Here is a 25,216-nt window from a genome sequence, read left to right as displayed (position 1 = left end):
AACAACAGGTGGTAAAATCTTGCTATATAAATTTATTATAATATTATGACAAAAATATTGCCACATACTAATCTGCCACTACTGTCTTTTTGTCTCAGCTACAAAGCCAAAGCTTTTTTTTCTATGGCAAACTGAGGGGAAAAAAAAGGAAACGGACAAACCATGACCATGTAGCTTTCCTAACTGTAAGCATCATCACAACCGAGGTAAAAGATCAGCGGGCCTGTCTGTATTCCTCACATTGGATTAGTATTTGGTGAAAGCAACTTGCCAATGGCTGGCAATGTTTTGCAAAAGGATGACATGTAGTATTAGTAGTTGGTCTGATGCACCTTCACTGTCCCACAAGGTGCTTGTTCAACAAAGTGCTTGCAGAAAAATTGAAATTAGTCAAACCAGCAACACTTGTTAACAGGAGAAATCAAAATTTTATCTCCACCAATGCATTTCGGCACACTGGCCTTCATTGGAGCTCATGATGTCCCAATGAAGGTCTGTGGGCCAAAACACCCTGGTTGAAATTAAGTTTTGAGTTCTTCAGCTTGATTTGACTTTCTCTCCATGCCTGTACAGGACAAACCAATGCTTGATTAGACAACCAAGCTGTTAAAATTAGAACAACCTCCTACACACATTTCACCTTCTCAAAGCCTAAAAATGACAGGGAACTAAATTTTGCCAATTAAAATTTAGACCACATTAACATACAAATGCTTCCATTTAGCAAACTGCTGCGTGCTGACAGCTTGCTTTCAAGCACAATAACTGGGGAAAAAAAAAATCCTGATTTACACAACAAAAACTGTTGGCTTTAAATGTAGCCTAACATTTTAAAATGACATTTCCCACTGATCAAACGTTCCAGTTAAACAGTCTGATTAGCCAATGTCTTCTACAGAAAAAAAACAAACTAGGCTTTATAAATACATAAGCCTCTGAATATTTTACATGGTTTAATCAATTACTGTATTATTTTGAGGCAGAACACAATCTTCCTCTGCTCAGGTATTTTCGTTCTTTAAAGCCATCAAACAGTTTTTCATGTTTAAGGCTTGGAGGGTCACATGTTGTTGAATCCCATCATTCCCTTCATGTTGCCAGTGGCTCCTTGCTGAAACTGCCGCATCATGGACTGTAGTCCAGCCATGCCACCTGTGAGAAGAAAAATCAGACTAAATCACCCAACCATAATTCAACATAATTCAAATAACATTTATAAAGTATATAATTTAATTTTTTTTTGAAATGTTAAAGCTGACTTCTTTCCAAAAAAAACCAAAAAACCCCCCAAAAAACAGCATTATTACTACAGATCAGTACTGTTATTTATGCTCAGTATGGAGGTGGTGCATACCCATGTGGTGAAGCACTCTTGGGTCCATCATCTTCGCCATCTGCTGGTTCAACTTTGCCATCTGTGACGGGTTGACATTTTTGGACATGTCCCCTCCTGCAAACCAAATCAGTGCCATCCATCAGCATACAATACATTTAAATGTCCATGGCTGTCAGACTTAACTGAGCAAGGCATGTCCCCTTCAAAATCACATGAGTGATCATGAGAAATCAACATAATAGCTCAAAAGCCCACCTTTGAACAAGCCTTTTATTCCACCCATTTTCTTGACCATCTGAGCAAACTTTGTGTACTGGGCGAGCAGCTCCTGCACGTCCCTGGTGGCTACGCCAGAGCCCCGTGCCACCCTCTGAACACGGTTAGGCTGCTTACTGAAGAGCTTAGCACCATCTTTGCTGTCCAGTTCTGCATTGTATAAACAATGAAACACATTAACAATGCAAAGATGCCCAAATGCTTAAAAACAAGATAGATGTCTGGTTCAACAATCACTTTATAACCTTTTCAACCCATTTAGAGCATTATATGTGCATGTGTCTGTCTCATCATACCTTGGTCATTCATACTGTCCATTATTGTCATGAGTTTCTTTAGCCTGGCCATGGACTCCTGCTCATTGCCTTTGCTCATGAAGTCTGTTCCAAAGCCTGGGATCATACCCTAGTGTCAACATAAACAGCCCCAACAGGAACATGTTCAAGCCCAGACAAGTGACATGAAAGAGCATAACATTAAGCAGTCATATTTTAAAACAACTTTATAAAGCAATAATGTTTTATATAAAATGGATAAAGGATAGGTTAATCGTACCATGATTTGCCCAAAAGGTCCCATTTTCATGATGTTCTGAAACTGTTCATACATGTCTCTGAGTGTGAACTGGCCTGATAGACAAGAAGACAAAATGGTGATCATTTATTCACACTTCAACAAGCATGTGGAATCCAAATTGGATTTTTTTTAAAGGACCCTCCATAAGTGTAAACAAAAGGTTAGCTATTGAAGAGAAGAGGAGGGGAAAAAACACACACACACACACACACACACACACACACACACACACTTACTAGAAATCTCATGCCCAAAACATACTGATGAAAATAACCATAATTACCATGTTTCAGCTTATCAATCAGCTCCTCATTATCATCAAGCTTGAGTTCATTCACCTTGTCAATCAATCCCTCGATGTCTCCCATACCTGTAATTTCAAGGGCCAAATAATAATAAAACAATCTAAGAATATCACACATTATTAGAAACAGGATTAAAATACAAACATACATACCTAGCAGTTTGCTTATGAATGGCTGGGTTTTAAAAGGTTCAAAGTCATCAATGTGCTCCCCTGTGCCGATGAAAATGATAGGGCTCTTTGTGGCAGCAACTCTGGGAATTTTAAAGCATACATTGGGATTTGTATACTAAAATGGGTCATTTCAAATTTTAATCAAAAAGATCAGTGATGCACTTACGCACTGAGAGCACCGCCACCTTTGGCATGGCCGTCAAGCTTGGTAACAATGACAGAAGCCACATCTACCTTATCCTTGAAGGCCTTAGCCTGAGCTTCACAAGCCTGGCCAATGGAGGCATCCATTACGTACACAATGTTGTCAGGTTGCTGTGGGAACAGTAAAAGCACAAATTAAACACACAGTATTACTTCCAACCTGCAAAATGTAACAAGACTTTGGGAAAACAAGTCAACTGCATCATGCACTTACCACAGCATTTGAAACCTGAAGCATTTCTTCAAACAGGGAGTCTTCTTGTTTATGCCGACCACTAGTGTCAACTATAATTATTTCAAAGTTTTCTGACTTGAATTTTTCAACACCCTCAGAAGCAATGATGACTGGATCCATCTCTGTGTAACTATTGGGTCACACAATTAAAAATCATTATAATGCTGACACTGACACCATTTTACCTTGGAAAACCCCATCATGCCTAAACATGGAATCCTAAAAACAGCATTACCTTCCATAAAAGGGAATTCTGGCTTTTGTGGCATTTTGCTTCAGTTGATCAAAGGCACCTAATAAAAGAAAAAGTATTTTTTAGTTTCACTGCAGTTCTGCTGTACAGAAACTTGCAAAGGAAACAAACCATACCTGCTCTGAACGTGTCAGCACATATCAAACATGTTTTCCATCCTTTTCTTTGGTAGTAGTATGCCAACTGAGAAAATCAGAGAAAATGTTTGTTTGTTGTTCACATACAGACTTAGATGATGTCATTTTTCATTCTTACTTGCATAAAAGCTACACTATAAACTGTGTGCTAAAAATAAAGGAAGTAAATTTGCTGAAATGTATCATCAATATAAATAAAAAAATAAAAATAAAAAAAAAATCACTGGAATGAGTTGCTGAAGGAATTGGCTCACCTTAGAACATGTTGTGGTTTTCCCACTGCCCTGAAGGCCCACAAACATGATGACATTATTTTTTCCTTTTGTGGGTGTCCATGCTTTTACACCAGGGTCCACCAGCTAAGAACACAAAATTCAGTTTGACAACTTTGACCATTTACTCCATATGGTTGTCTTAAAATAAAAACTATCAAAGGCCCATAGACGTTGAAAAAAAAACAAATACAGCCAACAACAATGCAGATATACACATTGCATGTAATTTGAACCATTTCATAAACACAGCTAAGAGTAAAGAAGAAGTGCCCTTTTAGTTTTTCCTCTGAAGAAAGGGAGTAAAATTGAGAGTGTGACCATCTTAAAGGTTTACATCTTATAGGGCAACATACTAGACTGTGAGACATAAATTGCAGAAAACATTAGCTTCCCTATTCTCAAGAGCACAAACCTTGACAAGCTCCTTGAAAACAGCGTGTTGGATCATTCTCCTCTTATTTAGCCCAGAAGCCATCTCCTCCAGATCAATAGCTGCCCTAAGAACAGTTAAATAGTGCTGATTAAATAGCTTAATTGATTAAGAACTCAGCCACCATTACCACTGAAACCAGTCCCCAGAAAGAAGACCCCAGTCACACTTACTTGACATTCTCTCGGAGTTGCTTTACCAATTTGATGTTGACATCTGCTTCAAGCAAGGCGGCACAAACCTCCTTTAGCATAGCATTTAAAACCTATGGAAGAGCAAGTTTCCTTCATAATGACATTGCTGAATTATCCTAGACTAGGAGCCGCACTGAGATTGTGAATTACAGTGGCAGACAAAGATGAATCATGCTCGTTACCTCCTCGTTGATAATTGTGGCATTGCTGAGAGATCGCAGGGCCGAGGTTATTTTCCTCCCCAGGTCGGCTAACACCATTTTTGCGTTTTAAGAGGTGGCGACCTGTGACATGAAGAAAGTGTATTTATATCCTGCACAGCGGTTTAAATACACCACAACAACAACAACAACAACAACGTGATTACAATATAAGTAAAGGAACTGTTTCCATACGTATTCGGTAAATGCGACCTCTTCAGTAAGGTGGGGGTTCCCCCCGAAAACGGCTAGGTGTAAATGTCCCAGTTAAGACGGCGAATAATTCACGATGATGCCAACTGACCTAACACAAAGAATAATTTAATAATTAACACATTACATGCTCTTTTAACTAGACAGCACGCTAGCTAAGGCTGATTGGGACCCACTAGATAGGAGTTTAAAAAGAAAACCTGCAAATCCCCGAGTTAACAAAACGATTTATCTAGATATCTAGACAGCGTACATTATTAAAGTGTAACTTACATTAAGCGTTGCAGGGCAGCGGTACTGGATCTAGATGACCAGAGTTAACTACCTATACACACATTTAGCTAGCTAACCTAGCTAACCTATGACCATTCAGGGTAAACTAGCTAGCTAGCTAGCTAGCTAGCTAGGATTACCTATTTGCTCGTTGGAATAAAGAAGCTGATCCGAACTAATACTATTCTTGTACTTACATATACGCTACTACGCAACTCTGCTAACGAATAGAAAAATGAACGTTTTCTGGAATTTATTTCACTTGAATTTTCTTACCTTCGACCCAGCTGTTTCGGTACTAAGAAACAAAACGTCATCGAACACAGAAAACTCCCATAAAACCATTGTACTTCCGGTTATATCGCCGAATTTGACATTAATACTGATCTGGGACCAGTTGTTCCTCATCGTTCAGTCCGGTACTGAACATTGGCCAATATCATCTTAAATGGCATTTTAGAGTCACCTGACGCACCAGTTCAAGCAAACGTTTAGCCTATTTTCTAATATTTCTTTCTCACCGACTCATAATACAACGCGAATAATGTGATGAGTTTATTTCACTTTCACTCGCGTTGCCTGCGTTTTTATTTGGGAAATCTTTAGCGTCAGAACCACGACACATGCGCACGCGTTGTTAAGGTGGCGCTAACGTAGGAGACATTATTACAGGTTTAATATACACCGTGGTCTGCCACATCAATTATACATCAGTACGCTAACAAACGCAGCTCCTTTTAACAATCGGACGAAATTGTTATTTCATGTATATGACAAAAAATGTCCAAACAAATATAAATTAAAAAAAAAAACACCTTACACCTTAAAAACTTAAGAGCAAATTCGACTCCTCCCTTTAAAGAACTACGAACTACACATGCGTCCCTGCAACTGTTTCAATAACTTCAGGCAAAAAAATATACATATGTGAGATAATATAAAATGCACTTTGACGACGCTAAAAATGAAATGCTGCAGATATTGCGCAGAACTGAATCACGAGACCTGGCTAAGTTGATAGACTGGCTGAAACATTCTGGTAATTCATCAACGCCTTAATGTTTTATTCAAGAGTACTTAGTAGGTTAGCTAGCTAGCGTTAGGTTAGCTGTCCTAGATAGGAGAGCTAGATAGTTGCTTGTATTGTAGCTAGTTAACTAGCTAAATTGTCTAAATGACTCCTGATTAAATATTATGTCAGTGGCTCTTATCGCTTTCGTTCCCACAGTGTAGCCTTCATTCTTTATAGTAGGAAGCACATTAGCTTAAATATTCACCCTCAGTCTTGTTGTGTTTCAGATTTTGGTTGTAGCTGTTATTTATTCTTACAGGTGATATTGATGACTTCTTAGTTGACAATCAAAGAGCTATACTCCACAGTATTGCAGAGGACCTCAGATCTTGTCTTCCAGTGGATGCTGTGTTTCCTTCAGAGACCTTGGCCATTCAGAAGGTCTGTGTTTTCCTTCCCTTAGTTTGAGTAATGGTTGTTTCATCTTCATACTGGAGATTATGAATTAAATTTTATAATCGCAGACCCAGAAGAACCCTAACCCTACTGTGCATGTGGATGCATTTTTGTATGATGAGGACACAGTAGATTCCCTCTGTGAGGAGGGTAAGATGAGTCGCAACTACTGTGTCAGTTGTGGATCGCATAGAACAGCTCCTCTGGGTAAATACAAACACTTATAAACTCAAAGTCATTATGTGCTTTTTCAATTTATTGAATGTTGTAGCAGTTTTTCAGGCTCAGTCTAACATGTCCTGCAGAGTTCATCTCGCATTCCTTCTCTATCCCGGAACTCCAGTTCCTATTTTATCACGTTCTCCCAGACCTGACAGGAAAGTTGGTAGTGGATGTGGGTTCCCGGTTAGGAACAGTGCTCTATGGGGTAATGTACTGGCATGTTCAAGGAATTAATTATTGTAAATGTCAGAATGTTCATTTTGGTTTCTATATAGATTACATGATGTTAGAGTAGACAACAAACAGACTATATGAACATTATTATGTATTGAGTCATTATGATTGTTTCACTGTCCATGAACCATGCAACCTGTATTGATGATCTTTTTATGCAACAGGGCTTCCTCTACAGTGCAGCAGCACAACTTGTTGGGGTTGAAATAAATGAAGAGTTTGTCAAGCTTCAGACAATGACTGTGGAGAAGTATGGCTTTAGTGACAGAGTTCAGGTATAAGACCGTTCACTGGTCATGTGATCATCAGTGCTACCATTGACATGCCTTGATCTTTTTTTTTTTTTTTTTTTTTTTTTTTTTTTTTTTTTTTTTGATCCATGCCTTTTACAGGTGATCCATGCCAATATTTGCTCACAGGCAGCCTTAGTGCAAAACTCAGATGTGTTGATAATGAACAATGTCTTTGAGTACTTTATTGAGCCCAAAGACCAAGTAAGGTAAGACACGATAAAATAATTAGGCCTTAAATGCAGCATTATTCTTGAAAATGTCTCTAGTTTAAATTTGAGCATATTCAAAATTTACATTATATACTCAAATATCCACTATAATTAATTAATTATCAATTAAAAATCAGGCTACATTTTATGATTTTTTTTTAGAGCCTGGCAGTTTATCAGCCAAAATTTTAGGAAGAAAGGTGCACTGTTGGTAACTGTTCCCAGCATTCAGGAATCTCTCATGTCACTGCAAGAAACCAGTGTGAGTAGCATGAATGTTTAAGTCTGTAATAACACATCCCCATATTAGCATCATTACCCCAACTGTAGGAAATGTCACTGATTTTAATGTTTGAACTACAAAGTTTTAATGGGGATGCAATTATGCTAAGAACTGATTGACTTACACAAAGTGTAAAATATGTAGACATGTTTTCTCTTGAATAATTTCCTTTGTTTTTCAGGCAGCATCAACCATTGGCTACTGGTTGCAGGAAGTGTCACTTAATTATAGTGCATATCTGCAAGGTGATGCAGACCCAGATTCTATCAAACAAATACATCTCTACATGGTACTATGATCTAAACAAAGAAAACATTCAGTGAGGACTCCTAGGAAGAGTATGATTTCTTGGAAACAGACTGTGACTTATAATGTTGTTACTACATTTTCATGTTTGAATAAGAGCTATCAACAAATAAATATGAGTTCTATATCTTTTGAGCATTTGACAATATGGAGAAACATTTGTTTAAAATAACCAACAGGCAATTTATGTAGTGGGTGTTTAAAAGTGAAACAAGTCTCTCCTGTAAATATTTAAAACAATTTAATATTGACCCTGAACAGATATTTTTGTTTTTCAGCTCCACATTCTGAGTGGAGCAAAGATCTTAAGATCTTTAAATTTTCACTGCTTGATCATTATGGTTTCGTTTGTAGACATAATGCTTATTATTTTAAAATCCAGACCTGTTAATTCCTTAACTCTGGGTTCAAATAACAACATCTTACTTCTCAAAGTCTGAAGACTTCTCAACTCCAGTACAAATGCAAACAGTTTTAAATGGAATCTGTTTTTGTTGTATGCGATCAAGGCGTAATTTCTTTCCTCGTTTATTTAAACATGAATAAATATTTAATGTAACACTGAAAAAAGTAATTACACAGTAGGTGCAGCTTTGTTATGAAATCCCTTATTCCCATTTCCCTTCCTAAACATTGGGCGTGGTCATGCGAATGGCGTCAGAAATAACCAATCGGATAACAGAATTCTGTTAAGCTCCACCCACTTCTTCCTTGTCCGTAACTGAACTAGAGCGGATCAAAACTTGTCGTCAACACGCTCAGCCTGCTCGAAGAAGTAACTAGGGCAAATCCAGTTTTCTTATTTGTTTCCGGTGCGGATTGTTTTCCGCGTTACACAGTTGGTAAAGGTATATTTTTTTCTTTAGTATTTTTGGATATTACTTTCTCCTACAGATTTTTTTTTTTTTTTTTTTTACATTTGAGGTTGGCTACAGCCGAAGTCATTGAGAAGCACATTTCCATGTAGGCTGAGTGTGACTGGGAGCCGTGTCATTAACAAAGGCTGGGTTTCCTCTTCAACATCGTCGTAGTTTATCGCTGTTCTTTTAAATAGTTCCCACGTCATAATCGTTGGATAGTTCGTTTGACGACATAAAGGAGTTTTTGTTTAAACCCCGTCAACTCAGGATTAAAGATTTCTCACTTTCTATTTCCCTCCTTTTTTTAAAAAAAAATATGTAAGGCACTCCACCAACAGCAAAGACGCCGAGATAAAGAAAGATGCCGCTTCTTCACAAAAAGCCGTTCGCGAGGCAGAAACCTCCCGCTGATCTAAAGCCAGACGAAGAAGTTTTCCTTTGTAAAGTAACACACGAAATCTTCAGGACCTACGAGTGAGTGATGCTTCTGCCTCAGTGTAACTTCTCGGCGTACGAGCTAAGTTAACTAGCATCTAGCTAGCAGGCTAAGCGCATCAAACTGTTATGAAGTGGGACAAGAGTGACAGTCGAAGGCGACCTGGAAAGTTTGTTTCATCTAGTCGACCGGTCAACTAGTCATTCTTATTGATTTTACAGCTACCCTGTTTGTCGCCTCTGCCATAACCTAGAATTCACTTGGTTTATTTTGGGTAAGGATTAAATCCGTCGCTAATAATGAACGGGCAGGTGTAAGTTAGCATAGCTCGCTAGTCCTAGTTACTCATCCTCCACAGGCCCTTGACACAGCGGGTGGAGTGCTGCTCGCTAGCTTTATAGCTCTCAGAGCTACTACGGGTTGTAAGTTTTCTTGTTTTGGCATAAAGTGGACGCTTGAGCTTTAAAAGTGAAAACCTGCGTATGGCGAGCTTCCTTGGGGAGTCGACGAAGTTTAGGAGCGCCTGTCTCGGTTGGCAGGGATGCGGTGTGTGTAATTAGCGAGGCTCGACAACTTCTCGCCACTCACGGGGTGTTTAGCTAAGTAAGCTAGAAACGTGGTAGCAGGTATTGTTGGGAGGCCATGAGCCAGCTATGGGATGCAGCCCTTTTAACGGCAGGACGGTTCCTACGCTTGTTAAAGTGACGGAACTAAACGAGACCAGTACATGTTAACAAATGCAATTACTGCAAAACGAGAAAACAACATAGCTATCTAGTATGTTTATGTGGACGTCATTGCCACTCATGATCGGCTAGTTTGAATGTAAGAGGTGTTTTTTGTGACTTTCGTATGTTAAGATAAATGTTTTGATCACAGACTGATCTTTTTTTTTGCCAATTGCAAATACAAGCAATGTCCACGACTTTCTCACAGTGTGGTGACCTCAAAATATAGTCCTCCATGAATTGACACTGTCTGAATTTCAGACCTACTTTTTAAATGTCATAATCATTTAAGTTCTGTGTAGTACACTAATTCACCTGTTCACACCCATGCTCTATGTCAACCTTGCCAGAGTTAATAGCTAATTCTTGGTGATGTACTGTTTCCAACAGGGAATTCTTTGAGAGGACAATCCTCTGTAACAGTTTGGTGTGGAGTTGTGCTGTCACAGGTAAGCCTGGTCTCACCTACCAGGAGGCATTGGAGAGCGAGAAGAAAGCCAAGCTCAACCTCCAGAGCTTCCCAACATCCCTGGTGCTGCCACTCCTGCACCTGGCTGCTCTTACACACCGCACGAGGCTGCATGAGATATGTGATGATGTGTACTCCTTCGTCAAAGAGCGCTTCTTTCCCGGGGAGAGGGTGATTATTGTAGGTCGCGCTGGTGCAAGGTAATGTACCTGTTTTTCATTTGCTCACTGTACTGGTTTATTAATATAATGTATATATAAACTCATACATTGACAGCTGTTTGTTTTCCTTGTCCCAAAAGATCTAGCACATAGCCAATTTTCTTTTAAAGTGTGTGTGGTTTTGTGTGTTTTCAGCTTTTTCTTTTTTTTTGTCTTCTAAGATGCTTCATTGTGGTTCATTGCTAGTGGTGTTACTGTTCACATGGTTTGTAATGACACAATTAGGGAAAAAAACACCAGTGCAGCTAGCTACTGTAGAAAAGATGTCACAATCTTTTGTTGGCCTTCACTTCTTATCACTAAGTCTGGTTCCATATCTGTATTGCTTACAAGAACGTTGTGTAGGAATAAACAAGAAATTAGTGTTTTGCTTCCAGAGGTTGTTAAACTGACATTTTCTCAGACAGTTTTTGACTGTGTAGCTCAACTGTTTGTTTGTTTTTTGTATCAAGTTGGTGCAGTGTTCATAGCATTGCTAGAAATCAATTGTCAGATTATTTTATTTAATATTTACAACACTGATAGATTTTTCTTTAAACTAAATTTTTATATGACTTTTATGATAAAGTTTAATGTGCCAATTGCAATGGGGTGTTTTGGGCACTGAATTACTAATATACTGAGTAATAATAGTTTCCACATTTTACAGTTAAAAAAAGGAAGAAATTAAGTACCAAATGGTGAATAGTCATCATAAGATTGTTAGATTGTCACTTCTGACTGAACATGCACTTTTAATTAAACTGATAAAATGTACATTAGAAGGTGGGGAAACATTTTGTTCATGTTGAGATGAACAACTCAAGAAAGGGAAAAAAACAGGGCAGAATTCCTTGCACTGGAAAATTTGATTTTAGAGTAGTTCTAAACATTCCCAGAAGTGAGTTCATATGAGGGAGTGTGTTGGCCCTATTGCTTTGTTCTGCAAAAATAGAAACCCTCTCTTTTGTAGTTATGAATCTGTGAATCCTTTAAACAGTTTCTGTTGTCAGGCCTTGGGGGGAAAAAACAAGTATGGTAGAATTGCCAAAACTCCCCACTCCTGTTCTAATCGCACACACGGAACAGTAAGCCTACTCTTGGCCTGAAGAGTTAGTTAACATCAGAGAATTATTTCTGAACTGATGAGTATCAGAGATCTGTGTCAGTATTGGAGAGCTCACTTGTTCTGTGAGAGCAGATCCCAGACAGCCATCATAAGCTGCCATTTGGAGATAATAGAAGTGTGTGGGCGGAGCTAAAAGAGGCATTCTGATAGGCTACCTCTGCTTTTTGAGAGGCAGTTTGGGACACAGTGACATGTCTGTAGCTGGAGCTCTGTGGCTTTGCTTGCTGATAGGCTAGGCCATTGCTTACATGCATCTGCACTTAACAGCATAGACCAGCAAGACTTTTGAGTTCTGTTATTTTGGATTTGCTGGTGCAGGCCGTGGGTTAATCAATTTCCACACATAATTATTGGGAGTGCAGTTGTACTGAAATGTTAAAAAGAGGTAAAGTTTATTTGTCCTCAGTGAAAACAATATGTATTGGTTATGTCTTATTGCTTTGTTTATTTAGCTGTTATTCACTTAATCAAAACATGTCACAAGATATAAGCAATCAAAATGGCAATTTGCTAGAAACATGTACTAAAACCTTTTTGAGTTCTTCATATGTTTGATGCATATTTTTTTATGTTTGTCCTGTTCCACAGGCAACACTGCCAAATCTTGGAGGTTATTCCTCCCCATACTAATGGGACAGTGAATGGGTATGTCAAACACCACATGGAGGGCGACTCAATCGTCATCAGTGACAGCGATGACGAATGCATTATCACTTCCCCCAAATCCCCCAAAATGACACCCAGTGGGTGAGTGCACGGGAGTTCTGTCTCTCTGGAAGGTCTGTGTAAGTTGGTTGTGCGCTTGTTACTGAGCTGGGCTTCTTGTCCTTGTTTGCTGAAACAGGAAACGGAAGGCCATTAGCCCATCCTTGTTTAAGTATAAGGTTCGACCTGTGTACCCAGAGGGTTGTGAACCCATACTCTTGAAAGCTTCTCAGATTACGTGAGTATACATGATTCTAATTTGGTTAAAGACTACTTTTTTTAAACTTAGGAAAAATTGTGTCTGTGTAGCCCAAAGTTAGTTTTGCTATTGAATTATTATCTTTTAATGCTACTAACTGCCACTAATGCAGCTCTCTCTCATTGGCTCTTCACTGTAGTCGTAAGAAGAATGTATTTACTCGAGAAAGGCTGAAGCTGCTCCTTAAACAACATTGTGAACCAATGAATGGGACCATCAGAATTAAAGTATGCCTTTATAGTCCTATGCTGTGTGGTTTAATTTGATTTGATCACATCCTTACTCTTATGAACAGTGTGTTCAGTAGTTTTTTGTTTTTTTTTACTTTTAGCCAGCAACAGTTGCAAAACATAAGATGTCAGAGCAAAGTTTCTCTAACTTCTTCCCGGATGAACCCCCGGTTTTTGACTTCAGCCATACTGGAAAAGCCAGAGGTCGTCACCCGAACGCCAAGTCTCCAAGGGAGGTGGGTGGACCTGCAATTCAGTCCTACAAGTATCAGCACAAGGATGTGTCTGAGGAGGCTATGGTCTCAGCATAAGGATGTCAAATCAGAGGTTGTCACATGCATAGTCAAGCCCGGTACAACTAGCAGTGAAATGCTTCGGCAACTGCCTGCTCCCATGAAACGCTAATAAAAAATTAAGGATGGAATATCTAAAGTATAAAAGGGTAGATATATCTACATTCCACTCTATTTTTATAATTACAGTATATACTTAATATAAACAATAGAAATGCATAGAATTTTCAGTAGTGTGCAGTGTGGGGATGAGCATAGTTGAGAGTAAAGTGCAGAGTCCAAAACGTGTAAAGTGAATATGTAACGTACTGCTGAGCTTTAGAGCAGGGGAAGATAAATATCAGTAGTTGGTGCTCAAGGAAAGTCGTGTGTGTGTGTGTGTGTGTGTGTGTGTGTGTGTGTGTGTGTGTGTGTGTGTGTGTGTGTGTGTGTGTGTGTGTGTGTGTGTGTGTGTGTGTGTGTGTGTGTGTGTGTGTGTGAGGGAGGTAGTCTTAATTGCTCACTTGGTTTAGAGCCTGGATAGCTTGCAGAGAGAAGCTGGCAAGGTTGAGGATGTGTCTGGAAAGATCATGCCAAACTGGTTTGGTTCCTCTTTAGAGCAGTTATGTCAGTTATCAACCACAAGAGGTCTGTAATGTGGAGTGCAGTTTCAACTTCAGTATAAAAATATGAAGCAAACACTGCTGCTGATTGTTTGTGTTTTTAGAAATTTGGTTGACGGAGGCAAGTTAACGGAAGCCTGGGTTTCTTTGTGTGCTAAATGGAAGTCACATTTATTTTTGTTCAGGTGAATTACAGCGAGGGACCAAGCGTAATGCGAGCTTCTGAAGAGAAGTTAAGACTGTTGCAACAAAAAGAAGAAATGATGGCTATGTGTAAGCCTTAAATAATACATTCTCATCATTACTCGCTTAAAATTTAAATGATCTATCATTAAAGTTGCATATTGGGTTATCAGAACTTTGGTGCACTGTGGTCTATAGAGATGAGTCATGAATATTTTCACCTTCATTCAGTGCATGAAAAGGCAAAATTAAAGAGAGAGAGAGAAGATTTACTGGAAGCCAAGAAAAAGGAACGAGAGGACAGAGAAAGACGGAAAGAAGAGCTTAAGAGACAGGTGGAAGAAGAGAAACAGAAACGGAAAGAAGAGAAAGAACGGATGAAGGTGGAGAAGGAAAGAGTGAGTTGAACAGCTTTAAAAAAAGACATGGATGATTCAGTGATCGGGAAATAAATTAATATAGTAATCATACTCATTAATGTTCTTAAGTGTTATTCTGTGATCGGTAAGCATTTAGGGTTTATATTATGTTTATATTCAGGAGCGAGAAAAGCTGAAGGAGGAGAAGAAAAAATATGCTGAACGGCTGAAGTTGTGGAGTAAACCTCGCGAGGACATGGAGTGTGATGACCTGAAGGTAGGAGTGTGCTCTCTCCTTCACAGATTACCACATATTACTATCCTTGTGTCTGCAAGGGAAGAAACTGGGGGTGTGTTTGTGTAGGAGCTACCGCAACCACTGCCAGTGAAGACCCGTTTGCCTCCAGAGCTGTTTGGAGATGCCCTGATGGTGCTAGAGTTCCTGAAGGCATTCGGAGAACTCTTTGACCTGAAGGATGAATTTCCTGATGGCATCACATTAGGTGAGGGACCTATTACCACTATCTGTGTGTGCAGAGCCGTTGGCTGAAGAGCTCAGCTGGAGCTGAAACATTGCAACTATAAAAGCGCTGACACTGACTAGTGTGTGCAGGCTGCAGACCTTTCCCTGCAGTAGTGATGGGAAGGCTTGTTGTTTGTTTACGTTAACAGAAGTCCTGGAGGAGGCGCTGGTGGGCTGTGACCCAGAGGGGCCACTCTGCGAGCTGCTCTTCTTCTTCCTGTCCGCCATTTTCCAGGCACAGGCCGAGGAACAAGAAGAGGTGGCCCGGGAGCAGGTGGCTGAAGCCGACACCAAAGGTCAGAGTTCACCACCTGGCACTGCTAGACATTGAAAGCTTTGGGATTCTCTGCTTCCTTTAAACTTGATGATTGTTGAATGCTTGAATGTAATAAGAGCCCTGGAATATTAATAAATGGGGTGGGGGGGGGGGGGTCTACCTGACTGATATGCTGGCCTTTCAAAACACAGTAGGCCCAGGTGATTTGTTGCACTGTGCCAGTGTCATAACACATTTATAGACTGGTGAAACTAGCACTGACTTTGAGATGCTGTCTGAAAGGCTCCACAGGCCTGTGAAGAGGCCACCCTTATTGGGCTCATGCAACACATGTATTTGGCTATAGTTCTATCCCTGAATAATGTGCGTTAGTAATCCACCCACCCTGTTTCCCACAGTTTAACATATACTCTACTGGGCTCTGTTATTACTGTACGTTGTATTGTCTGCTTGCACTGTTGTTTTATATAAATTGTAGCACGTGAGTGGGAAGGAATGTCTGTGTTGACTTTGCCTTTGAACACTAAGTCGGGGCAGTTCCAGTCATTCCACTTTACATCTGCAGAGGGCATGACTCCTCCTCCTCCTCCTCCTTCTTCTTCTTCTTCTTCTTCTTCTTCTTCTTCTTCTTCTTCTTCTTCATTATGATTGTCTGTGTATGTTAGATCTGAGCGAGGCTCTGGATGAGGATGTGGACCCTACACAGTCAGCCATCACTGCAGTGGCCTCCCTGGCTGCTGCTTGGCCCCAGCTCCATCAGGGTGAGGCTGTGTCTGTGTGTGTGCATGCTGCCTCTCTGCATCTGTGTGTCTGAGCGCTTGTTTGGTTTTCAGCTTAGGCCTCCATACAGATTCAAAAGATTTCCCTTTTTATTTATGGACAGAATCTCTCTTTTAAAGTGAAAGTTTACAAGGCTGGGTTTTGACATGTGTGGCGTGCCTCTCTCCCATTCCCCTCTCCAGGCTGCAGTCTGAAGCAGCTGGATCTGGACAGCTGCACTCTGTCCGAGATCCTGCGGCTGCACATCCTGGCCTCGGGGGCCGAATGCAGCTCCGCCAACGCCAAGTTCCGCTATCAGAAGCAGGGCGGCTTCGGCTCGACAGACGACCCCTGCGTGGAGCTCCGCCTCTCACAGCCCAGCTTGCTCAAGAAGCTCTCCTGCACTGCGGTCTATGATCTCCAGCCTGGTAGGTTCTTCTGTGAGGGTATAATAAGAAACTGTGGCAGGATAGTTTGGATGGCCTGCAGTATATTGGTGCCCTACTTCTCTGAGAGGGCAGTAATGGCAGCCTGTGTTGGTAAAACCTTTCCAGCCTTGCTCAGCAGAAAATGTGCCGCTAAGGATGTTGCTTACATAGAAACGGGCAGAAGCAGGAGAATGCAGGCCATTAGTGGCAGCTTTCAACAGGTCATGGTTGCGGGTTGAGCTGTATTACTAATGCAGCAGAGAATCAGTCCATAGCTGTTGGAGCTCTACCAGCAGTGTTTGTGAGGTTGCAGTGTCACCTGTCACTTGGAGCCTCAAATCCCTTCTCTGGCTGCACTCACTCAAGGTGTTTGTAATCTTGATCACCAGTTTGCAGTGACTGGTTGGTAATTGATGTGCTTGTTTGTAATCTAGATGGCCAGTTTGTAGTGACTGGTTGGTAACGGATTTGTCTGTAATCTGGATGGCCAGTTTGCTGTGACTGGCTGGTAACGGATGTGTCTGTAATCTGGATGGCCAGTTTGCCGTGACTGGCTGGTAACGGATGTGTCTGTGATGGTAGGGGAGAAACTAAAGATCCTGCATGCTCTTTGTGGGAAGCTTCTCACACTGGTCTCTACGCGAGACTTCATTGAAGACAGTGCAGACGAGCAGAGAGCGGCCAGAATGGAGCTCCGGGAAATCAAAGCTGAACGGCACCGCAGGGAGCGAGAGGAGGCTGCTAACAGGTGCATACACATGCATGTGTGCGTACACACTCACTGATAAACAGCACTACAGAGATTGCAGGAGGAAATTGCCAACACACTATCACAGATCTACACCGACACAGCTGAACATCACTACAGTGATGAGCGGAAACTGCCATTGGATATTCCTCAAACCCAACCCACCCCCATACATTTCTCAGACATGTATGTACATTCACACTTCATGGAAACATGGAAAACCTGCCTTGGGTAGTAATCACATTGAAAAGGGGCATGTGTGAATGTGTGATATTTTTCTCATTACTCATTTTTCTCGTACTGTCAGGGTTCGTAAAAGAAAGGAAGAGAAGCTGAGAGAACAGGAACTGAAACTCAAAGAGAAACATGAAAAACTCAGAGAGGAGGAAGGACTGAGTAGGAATGGCATAGATGTAGCAGGGTAAGACCAGAGTGGAGTGATCTCCCTCCACCACAGAACAGAGCAGCTCAATCAAGAACTTCACACTCAACACCTGAGCATTGCAATGTTCGTCCTTTGCAGAGAGGAAATGGACACGAGTACGGAAAGTCAGGAGAGTCATGCTGATCAGCAGGCAGAGGACGAAGGGGAGCATGCGCAGCATGGCAAATCTAAGATAGGTACTGTTCCTTTAAGAAGAGTCAGTGTGGAATATTAACCCTTTTTCTGCATACCACCACCACAGTACTGATGATGCCCATCAAGTATTCCTTAATGCCTGTATGGGGAGGTGGAGGGTGGTGTTTTTGTGGGAGCTTTTTTTTTGTTTGTTTTTCCCCTCTCCTCAAAGGTCACCTTTGTTTTATCCCATTTCCTCATTCTGTCAAGGCTACCAAAACGTATGGGTTTTGTGTCTAATTCTGGTCACATTTGAATGCACTGATTTTCTAGAATAGTTTTGTACACAACTGGGGCTAGACTGAAATCTATAAATAATTTCCTCAGATAGCTGCAAAATACTTCGCCTACCTGTAGTTCTACTGTCTGTTTTTCCACTTCCTGAATAACAGTAGATTGTGTGGATTAGTACGCCTTAGCTGTTTGGGTTAACTTTGTGCGAAAAACAGTAGCAGTATTCATTCTGTCAATGAAACATAAACTGTAATCAGAGCATTAAGGTTCCGGTTGAAGACACATGGCTCGGATGTTTCACTCTGCAGCTAAAAGCAGCAGTCCCAAAGAGAAAGCAGCGGGTGAGGAGGAGGTGAAGGAGGGTCTGAGTTTGGAGGAGCTCCAGCACCAGCAGCTGAAGGAGAAGGAGCTCCAGGAGCGCATCCACAAGGCGGCAGCCTGCACCTACATCCTGCCGCTGGGCCGCGATCGCTTCTACCGCCGCTACTGGATCTTTCCCTCTGCTGGGGCCCTTTTCGTGGAGGAGGACTTCTTCGGCCTCACCGAGGACATGTTGGAGCCGCGGCCTGCTGCCGAGCCCAAGCAGGAGGAGCTCGCCTTGCTCCAGAGTCCAGTGAAGAGCGACGAGCTGGCGGGGGAGCCTAGCCTGCACCCGAACACCTCGCCCCCGGTGAACAGGCCCAACCACTGGGCGTTGTACAGCACGCCGGCGGAGCTGGAACAGTTGATCGAGGCGTTGAACGCGCGAGGCCGCCGCGAGAGTGCACTCAAAGAAGCCCTGCAGCAGGACAAGCAGAGAATCTCACTGCTGCTCAGCAGCTGTGTGGCCGAACGCTACAACCACTCGGGTGAGCTTGAATCAAGAAGCCACTGCACAAAATCACACATCAGTACTTCAGGACAAATGAAGGGGACACAGTTGCTCACCCATGCTGAGATAAAAACAGTCAGGTGGTGTAATAAACTGAGGGTTATAGTAGCAGTGTTTCTCCAAACACCGTCACACAGTGTTTCACAGGACAGGGCATGAAGGATAGCTTCCCTTTCCCCATTATCAGACAGGAATAAATGGATTTGAAAAGATTTGTGTTCAGACATGCACAGATATGCATCTGATGCAGGAACATTGGCTATTTTGGTCTGTTGTGTTCTGTGGTGTTGAATATAGAGGCAAAATCAGAGCTGATTAGGAAACAAGATATTTTGGTCTTCTCATCTTCTGGAATCACAAAGAAACGCTGCCATTCATTACCACTAGGTGGAGTAGGTAGCACGTCACCAGGGCTCCAGCCTGGCTGGCCACAATCTGTTTGTCTGTGTTGATTGATCAGAAATTTATCCAGTTCCACCCCTTCCAGTGAAAGGCAACGACATTTAACTTTTCAACATTACATTTTTTCCAAGTGACCAGAAAATTCATTGTCCCAAACCACATTTCTACTATCCCAAACAAATCTTTTTTTTTTTTTTACTTTAAAACATTATTCACATATAAATAAGCAAACATGAACAAATTTGTTTAAAGTTTATTTATTCTTGAAATAAGTGTCCATTCTCACAATATACTTTCACTTATTTTCTTTTTTTCATATTAAACACCTTTCTCTTTTAACCCTGCGATATGATGTTTTAATTAACTTGGAATGAGCTTCATTATTTATTTGTTGTTTGCACATGTCCAGTGGCCCAGGCGCACTAGCGTTTTAGTTTTTTTTCACACTGCCGTACGCATTGACAGATGTGTCGACTTTATCTGCCTTGTTGTTCCCTACAAACATTGCAGTACATATCAGGCATAGAGGGGTCAAAATCGACCCATGAGCAAATGAAGCTGTGGACTCGCTTTGTTTCGAATTTGTGCTTCACCATTTTCCTGCACACACCACTCTGAGGTTGTTTATCAACAGATAAAGCCATTGGTTTGTTTTGACTGGATGCATGAATGGGTGATACTATTTTTTGCATGACAAGGGATTAAATATTCAGTTTGTCATCAGTTACATCGTTAACAGTTTGCGACCTCCACCCTAACATGAACTGGCCCAACCGGGCAAGTGATATTTCGTGCTGCACTCCCGACGTCATATTTTACTTGCGCCGGGCATTCAGGCAATTGTTGTTGAAGCCTGGACAAAAATAAACAACAGTGGCTACCCGTTCTAGTTTTGTGGTGATTAATGAGGTCATCTCAGTATAGGATGCAAGATATAAAATAAATTACATGTGAATACTCATATGAATGCCCTCTCATTCAGTATTGGCGATGTAATTGTTTTCAGTTAAAGCACTGTCAGAGACCAAAGGCAGCACTCTGAAGTCCAAGAATGGCCCCACTGCTCCAGACACCACAGTACCTGCCGAGAAGCACATGGAGACCCGGCTCAGGGACCTGCTGCTGGACATCGAGGACCGCATCTATCAGGGAACTCTTGGCGTGGTGAAGGTACGCTGGCCTGCTGCCTGGAGGTAGCCAGTTCCTCTCGCTGCCCACTCTCATTATGAACAAAGACCTTTTGAGTTAGCGTGGTGTGGTTTGAGAGGATGAATTGCTCCATATATAAATCCTAAGTGGATTGGCCCATTGCTCAGTGTCTGAGTGGTCTACAGTTTGCCGTTTGAGAGTTTGTTCCTGCTGGTTTGGAGTGTGACATGAGAAAAGGAGCGAATGAGAGATACTCAGTTCTGCTCTCTGCACTAATGAGTAGGTGATGGAGAGGAGCACCTGGCGGGCGGCGCTGGAGCACAGCACCTATGACCTTCTGAGTCCTGAGGCCAAGCAGAACGGAGACCTCAACAGTGAGGAAGAGGCCATGGAAATAGACGAGAGCCACATCAGAGTGAAGGACAGGTAACTGTGCTGTAGCGCTCTGGAATCTTCAGTGTAGCAACAAATGTGCTGTAACGCACTGGAACATTTAAATGCAACAGTAAACAACACTCATAATGGTAAATGTGACGTAGACCTCTAGAACGTCCCCTGGACTCTTAAATGTAGCACTAAATGTGCCGTAGCACTTTGGAAACTTAAATGCACTAAAAAAAACAACAACAAAAAAAGCAGTCTGAAACCTTGTGGCATGCTGAGGCAACAAGGCTGAGAATGCTTTGTAAGCATTTCATCCACAAGGAAATGGTTACACTCTGCTTAGAACTGTTCAGCCCGCAGCAGAAAAAAGCCAAAGTAGTGTCAGGTCACCATTAGAAAGCGCATGTTCAAGGTGCGTGAAAAATGCAGACTGAGCATATCTGTAGCAACAGTAAACCTTCTACAGTCTTTTCCTCAGTAATATTAATGTTATTACCCTTGTCTTGCCGTGTCTGAAGTACGGCACTGTCTGTACCACTGTGTGTACCACACGGCATGCGGTCTGTTGGCGTTTGCTGTGTTCAGCACGCCTCCTCTGACCATGGAACTCGCTGTGTCCGTTTTTGTTGCCCAAGGCTGCAGGAGCTGAAGAGCGAGAGCCAGAGTGTGGCGTCCACGAGTGCCAGCACGCCACAGCCAGTCAACACCACCGTGCACTACCTCGCACATGCGCTCTCTCAGATAGAGCAGGGCATCGAGCGCAAGTTCCTCAAAGCTCCGCTCGGTAAGACCCGCCTTAACTTGGTTCTCTGGGATGGAATGGCATAAGTACCTGTTTTTGCGTAATTACATTGTCAGGAATGCCTAGTGCTGTTTGCTGTTACATGTGGAAATATTGTAATATTAACTGTCTTATACCAGGTGATGAGGATGGCAAAAAAGACCCAAAAACAAAGAGAAAAGAAAAGAAAAAAGATGAAGACCAGTCCAGTGAGAAGGATGGTGTGTTACTAATATTGTGAACCTGAAATGACCCCTAAGGAGTCTCCAAGATGTATAGATTATTGTGCAAAAGAGCTGTTTCACCATTCACAGATTAAGCTTGGCTCTACTAAAAAGCAGAATCCTAACAGAGTTCTCATATTCCTGGGTGATGGTGTGTAAAATGCTAACCCTCTCGTGTGTGTGTGTGTGTGTGTGTGTGTGTGTGTGTGTGTGGGCTGGCTGGCTGGGTCTGCATCCTCTCCTTTGCAGATGGCAGTGAGTGTGGGCGGCAGGTGAGGACAGTGCTGGAGCGCTGGAGGGAGTCCCTACTGTCCTGCTCCAGCCTCTCACAGCTCTTCCTGCACCTGTCCACCCTGGAGCGCAGCGTGGTCTGGGCCAAGTCTATCCTGAACGCCCGCTGCAAGGTGTGCCGCAAGAAGGGCGACGGCGAGAACATGCTGCTGTGTGACGGCTGTGACCGGGGCCACCACATCTACTGCGTGCGGCCTAAGCTGAAGGCACGCTACCTCCATTCAGCACTTCCCCAACCCCCCTCCGGAGAAGTTAAGAGACTGATGGCTGTGTGCTTTGCTGTCTAGGCTGTTCCCACTGAGGACTGGTACTGTCCAGAGTGCCGTCCCAAACAACGCTCTCGCCGCATGAACTCCCGCCAGCGGTCTTCTGTCGACTCTGAAGAGGATATGGAGCAGGAGGAGGAGTCTGAAGAGGAGGAGGAGTCTGAGGAGGAAGAGGAGGAGTCCGAAGAAGAGTCGTCAGAAGTGGACGAGAAGGAAAGGTTGGTTGCTGAGCTTTGATGTATTTAGATTAATTCATACACTCGCTCCAGTACAAAGGAAATCAGACACCCTTGCAAATATTCCTTGGTGTTTTCCAATCTTTTTGCAGTGTCATGAAGAAGGCTGCTGTGAAAGTTCCCCTTCAGGGCACCAAAGGTGCTAGGTCGAGTGGCAAATCCAAGCAAGCTGAATCGAATCATTCCACACCTCGCAGCCAGCAGAGTGTCCCCAAACCGAGCCTCTCTGCAGGTAGAGGAGGCTCCCGATGCTCAGGGAAGAAGGCCACTCCAGTGTCCAACGGCAAGCCTCCTCCACGGCCTGGCAGCCGCTCTAGTGCCCGCCTCAGTCTGGAGCTTCTGAGCAGCAACAGCGGTAGCGCCGCTAAATGCAGCACCAGCCCCACTTCAGCCCAGACCAGCTCCAGGAAAAGACCCCTTGGTATTTTCTGCTAACATATGAGGAAAAAGAAGGAATTGTGTATTGTTGTGTGGTGTATGTTTACACTGGTTGTTTCCAGGACACATTCTGTGATATTTAAGCTTATGTAAGTATATTGAATGCGTGGTAAAATTTGCAGCATTGAAGTGTTTGTTTTGTTTTTGGTTTTTGTGTGTGTGTGTGTGTGTGTGTGTGTGTACTCTCACCAGTAGAGGGCTCCCCTAAAGTCAAGGTGGTCTTGGCCCCAGGCAGCTCCTCCTCCAGCCGCCGCAGCTCAGGGAGAAATCTCGGCGTCCATGAGCTCTCAGCCTGTGAACAGCTCACTGTGGACCTGGTCAGGCATGAAGACAGCTGGCCTTTTATGAAACTGGTGTCCAGGACTCAGGTGTAGTGCACACAAGAAGGCTTTACTCCACTTAAAATGTCAAACTTATTTACTCCCAGTATTAAACTTGAAAGTGAGTTCCTGAAAATGTCACTTGTCAGGAAAAAAGTTAAATGATACTGCTAATCTGGATATCAGGTTATCCATGTCTCAGAAACAATCATGCAAATTAATATCTTGTTTTTTTTTTGTTTTTTGTTTTGTTTTTTCCCTTGCACTATTTGTATTTTTTCTCTTGATTTACTTTACTTTTTAGGTTTCAGACTTGACACACTGGCTTTGTTTTTGTATCCACAGGTACCTGATTACTATGGCATCATCAAAAAGCCCATTGCTTTGAGTACAATCCGGGAAAAGGTCAACAACTGTGAATACCAAACTGCATGTAAGTTATCTGATTACATATCTAAGATTATACTCCCACGCTAAAGGATGCCACTTGCTCACCTCTGCCCCCAGCGCAAGTGGGAAGTCCGTCAGTTCTCATGTCTGCCATTCTGTACTCTTCCAGCGGAGTATATAGAGGATGTGGAGCTGATGTTTTCCAACTGTCTAGAGTACAACCCTCGCAGCACCAATGAGGCCAAGGCAGGCCTCCGGCTTCAGGGCTTCTTCCACTCGGAGCTGCAGAAGCTTGGCCTGGCTGACCGCATGACCCCTCCACAGAAACGACCTAGGATGTGAACCAGCACCCCACTGAAATGACTCAGGATGAAAACCAGCACTCCTGTTTCCCAGAGGCCTTTAGATTACTAAAGGGCACCATTTATTGATCATCCATATAAGATGCAAATGAACTGTTTCCAAAACTAGGTTTTTTTGTTTTGTTTTGTTTTGTTTTGTTTTTTTTGGTTGGTTTTGGTTTTTGTTTGATACAGGGCAAACCTGTGCTGTGAAATAAATATATTTGCACTGAGTTTTTTGAAAAGTTCTTTCCATTAACATTGACTCAGGACAAAAAAAGGATTTGTTTTTATTAAAATTCTCTCTAAATGGTGCATTTTTATTTTGTATCTTGACTGCATTTCTAGACTACTGTTTGTATAGATTTTTCATATAATTCTGTGATACATTGATGATAAATTAAGTCTTGGAATTCAAAGGAACAAATGGCATATCTGTTGTGTTGTGAATAGTAAAATACATTTTTTTTCTGGTCCCTGTAGCTTGGTTAAACACTACATAGGAACCAAAATCCACTCCTTTTCCATGTGACTAATTGGTTATTTATTTTAGTTTCGGATATAATTTGGAACTTGACAACTTGCTTTATTTATGAAGGTTTGATTGTTTTTATAGTCTGTATTTGTAAACTGTTCCCTTTTTGTAAAGTATCAGTGTTTTTTCCCCCCTCCAAACAGTAGAAACATGGTTTCCCAGCTGTTTCCCTTGCACCACTTTAAACTCTTCTCCAACTATTGTGTACATTTTCATAAATAAATAAATTGCCTTTGTTAATACTTGGTTGTGGTTTAAATATATTTATATATATATATATACATATAGACACAGTGTTACTGATGGTGTTGGAGAGATGTCCTGCAGCCTTCCCGTTTTACTACTAGGACTAATTCAACAAATCTTGATTTCATAGCAATTAAGAATGTTATGTTCGTTAAGCAATGTTAATTTTACACTTTGGCGATCGTATTTACACAGGTTCTGTATAT

At 42.0% G+C, this 25,216-nt stretch overlaps 3 protein-coding genes across 6 annotated transcripts; 2 read left to right on the top strand and 1 right to left on the bottom strand.

Moving 5' to 3' along the window:
- Positions 1-12: 12 nt before the first annotated feature.
- srp54 (signal recognition particle 54) lies at positions 13-5,528 on the bottom strand. The gene is made up of 17 exons (XM_027013190.2): positions 5,357-5,528; positions 4,790-4,898; positions 4,577-4,678; positions 4,374-4,465; positions 4,183-4,267; positions 3,750-3,854; positions 3,475-3,541; positions 3,341-3,398; positions 3,085-3,235; positions 2,833-2,981; positions 2,646-2,746; positions 2,472-2,558; positions 2,168-2,241; positions 1,909-2,017; positions 1,592-1,762; positions 1,355-1,450; positions 13-1,152 (listed from the first exon to the last, which is right to left on the bottom strand). The coding sequence occupies exons 3-17, from the start codon at positions 4,652-4,654 to the stop codon at positions 1,061-1,063; spliced, it is 1,515 nt and encodes a 504-aa protein (XP_026868991.1). The 5' UTR covers positions 4,655-4,678; positions 4,790-4,898; positions 5,357-5,528; the 3' UTR covers positions 13-1,060.
- Positions 5,529-5,966: 438 nt separating this feature from the next.
- zgc:109986 (uncharacterized protein LOC553566 homolog) lies at positions 5,967-8,222 on the top strand. Its single transcript, XM_035532614.1, has 8 exons — positions 5,967-6,119; positions 6,412-6,533; positions 6,617-6,755; positions 6,854-6,975; positions 7,169-7,279; positions 7,397-7,503; positions 7,669-7,768; positions 7,971-8,222. The coding sequence occupies exons 1-8, from the start codon at positions 6,023-6,025 to the stop codon at positions 8,085-8,087; spliced, it is 915 nt and encodes a 304-aa protein (XP_035388507.1). The 5' UTR covers positions 5,967-6,022; the 3' UTR covers positions 8,088-8,222.
- A 624-nt stretch (positions 8,223-8,846) lies between these two features.
- On the top strand, positions 8,847-25,006 carry baz1a (bromodomain adjacent to zinc finger domain, 1A). Of its 4 annotated transcripts, none has more exons than XM_027013177.2 (28): positions 8,847-8,943; positions 9,279-9,429; positions 10,510-10,788; positions 12,506-12,664; positions 12,762-12,860; positions 13,021-13,108; positions 13,213-13,347; positions 14,192-14,279; positions 14,421-14,587; positions 14,730-14,825; positions 14,913-15,051; positions 15,221-15,367; positions 16,014-16,109; positions 16,311-16,535; positions 17,118-17,283; positions 17,591-17,704; positions 17,807-17,904; positions 18,445-18,984; positions 20,416-20,579; positions 20,842-20,984; positions 21,578-21,726; positions 21,864-21,944; positions 22,197-22,444; positions 22,526-22,722; positions 22,833-23,161; positions 23,371-23,546; positions 23,844-23,931; positions 24,058-25,006. In XM_027013177.2, the coding sequence occupies exons 2-28, from the start codon at positions 9,317-9,319 to the stop codon at positions 24,228-24,230; spliced, it is 4,497 nt and encodes a 1,498-aa protein (XP_026868978.2). In that variant the 5' UTR covers positions 8,847-8,943; positions 9,279-9,316; the 3' UTR covers positions 24,231-25,006. The 4 variants fall into 4 exon arrangements, with proteins under 4 accessions (XP_026868978.2, XP_026868979.2, XP_026868980.2 ...); XM_027013178.2 differs by having other exon boundaries at positions 8,847-9,058; XM_027013179.2 differs by having other exon boundaries at positions 8,847-9,429; positions 23,374-23,546.
- The last annotated feature ends 210 nt before the right edge of the window (positions 25,007-25,216 follow it).

This window comes from Electrophorus electricus, chromosome 13 (assembly GCF_013358815.1).
Source record: "Electrophorus electricus isolate fEleEle1 chromosome 13, fEleEle1.pri, whole genome shotgun sequence".
Taxonomy (NCBI): domain Eukaryota; kingdom Metazoa; phylum Chordata; class Actinopteri; order Gymnotiformes; family Gymnotidae; genus Electrophorus; species Electrophorus electricus.
Note: the sequence above shows the minus strand (reverse complement) of the source record. Positions and strands in the feature narration are given on the sequence as shown.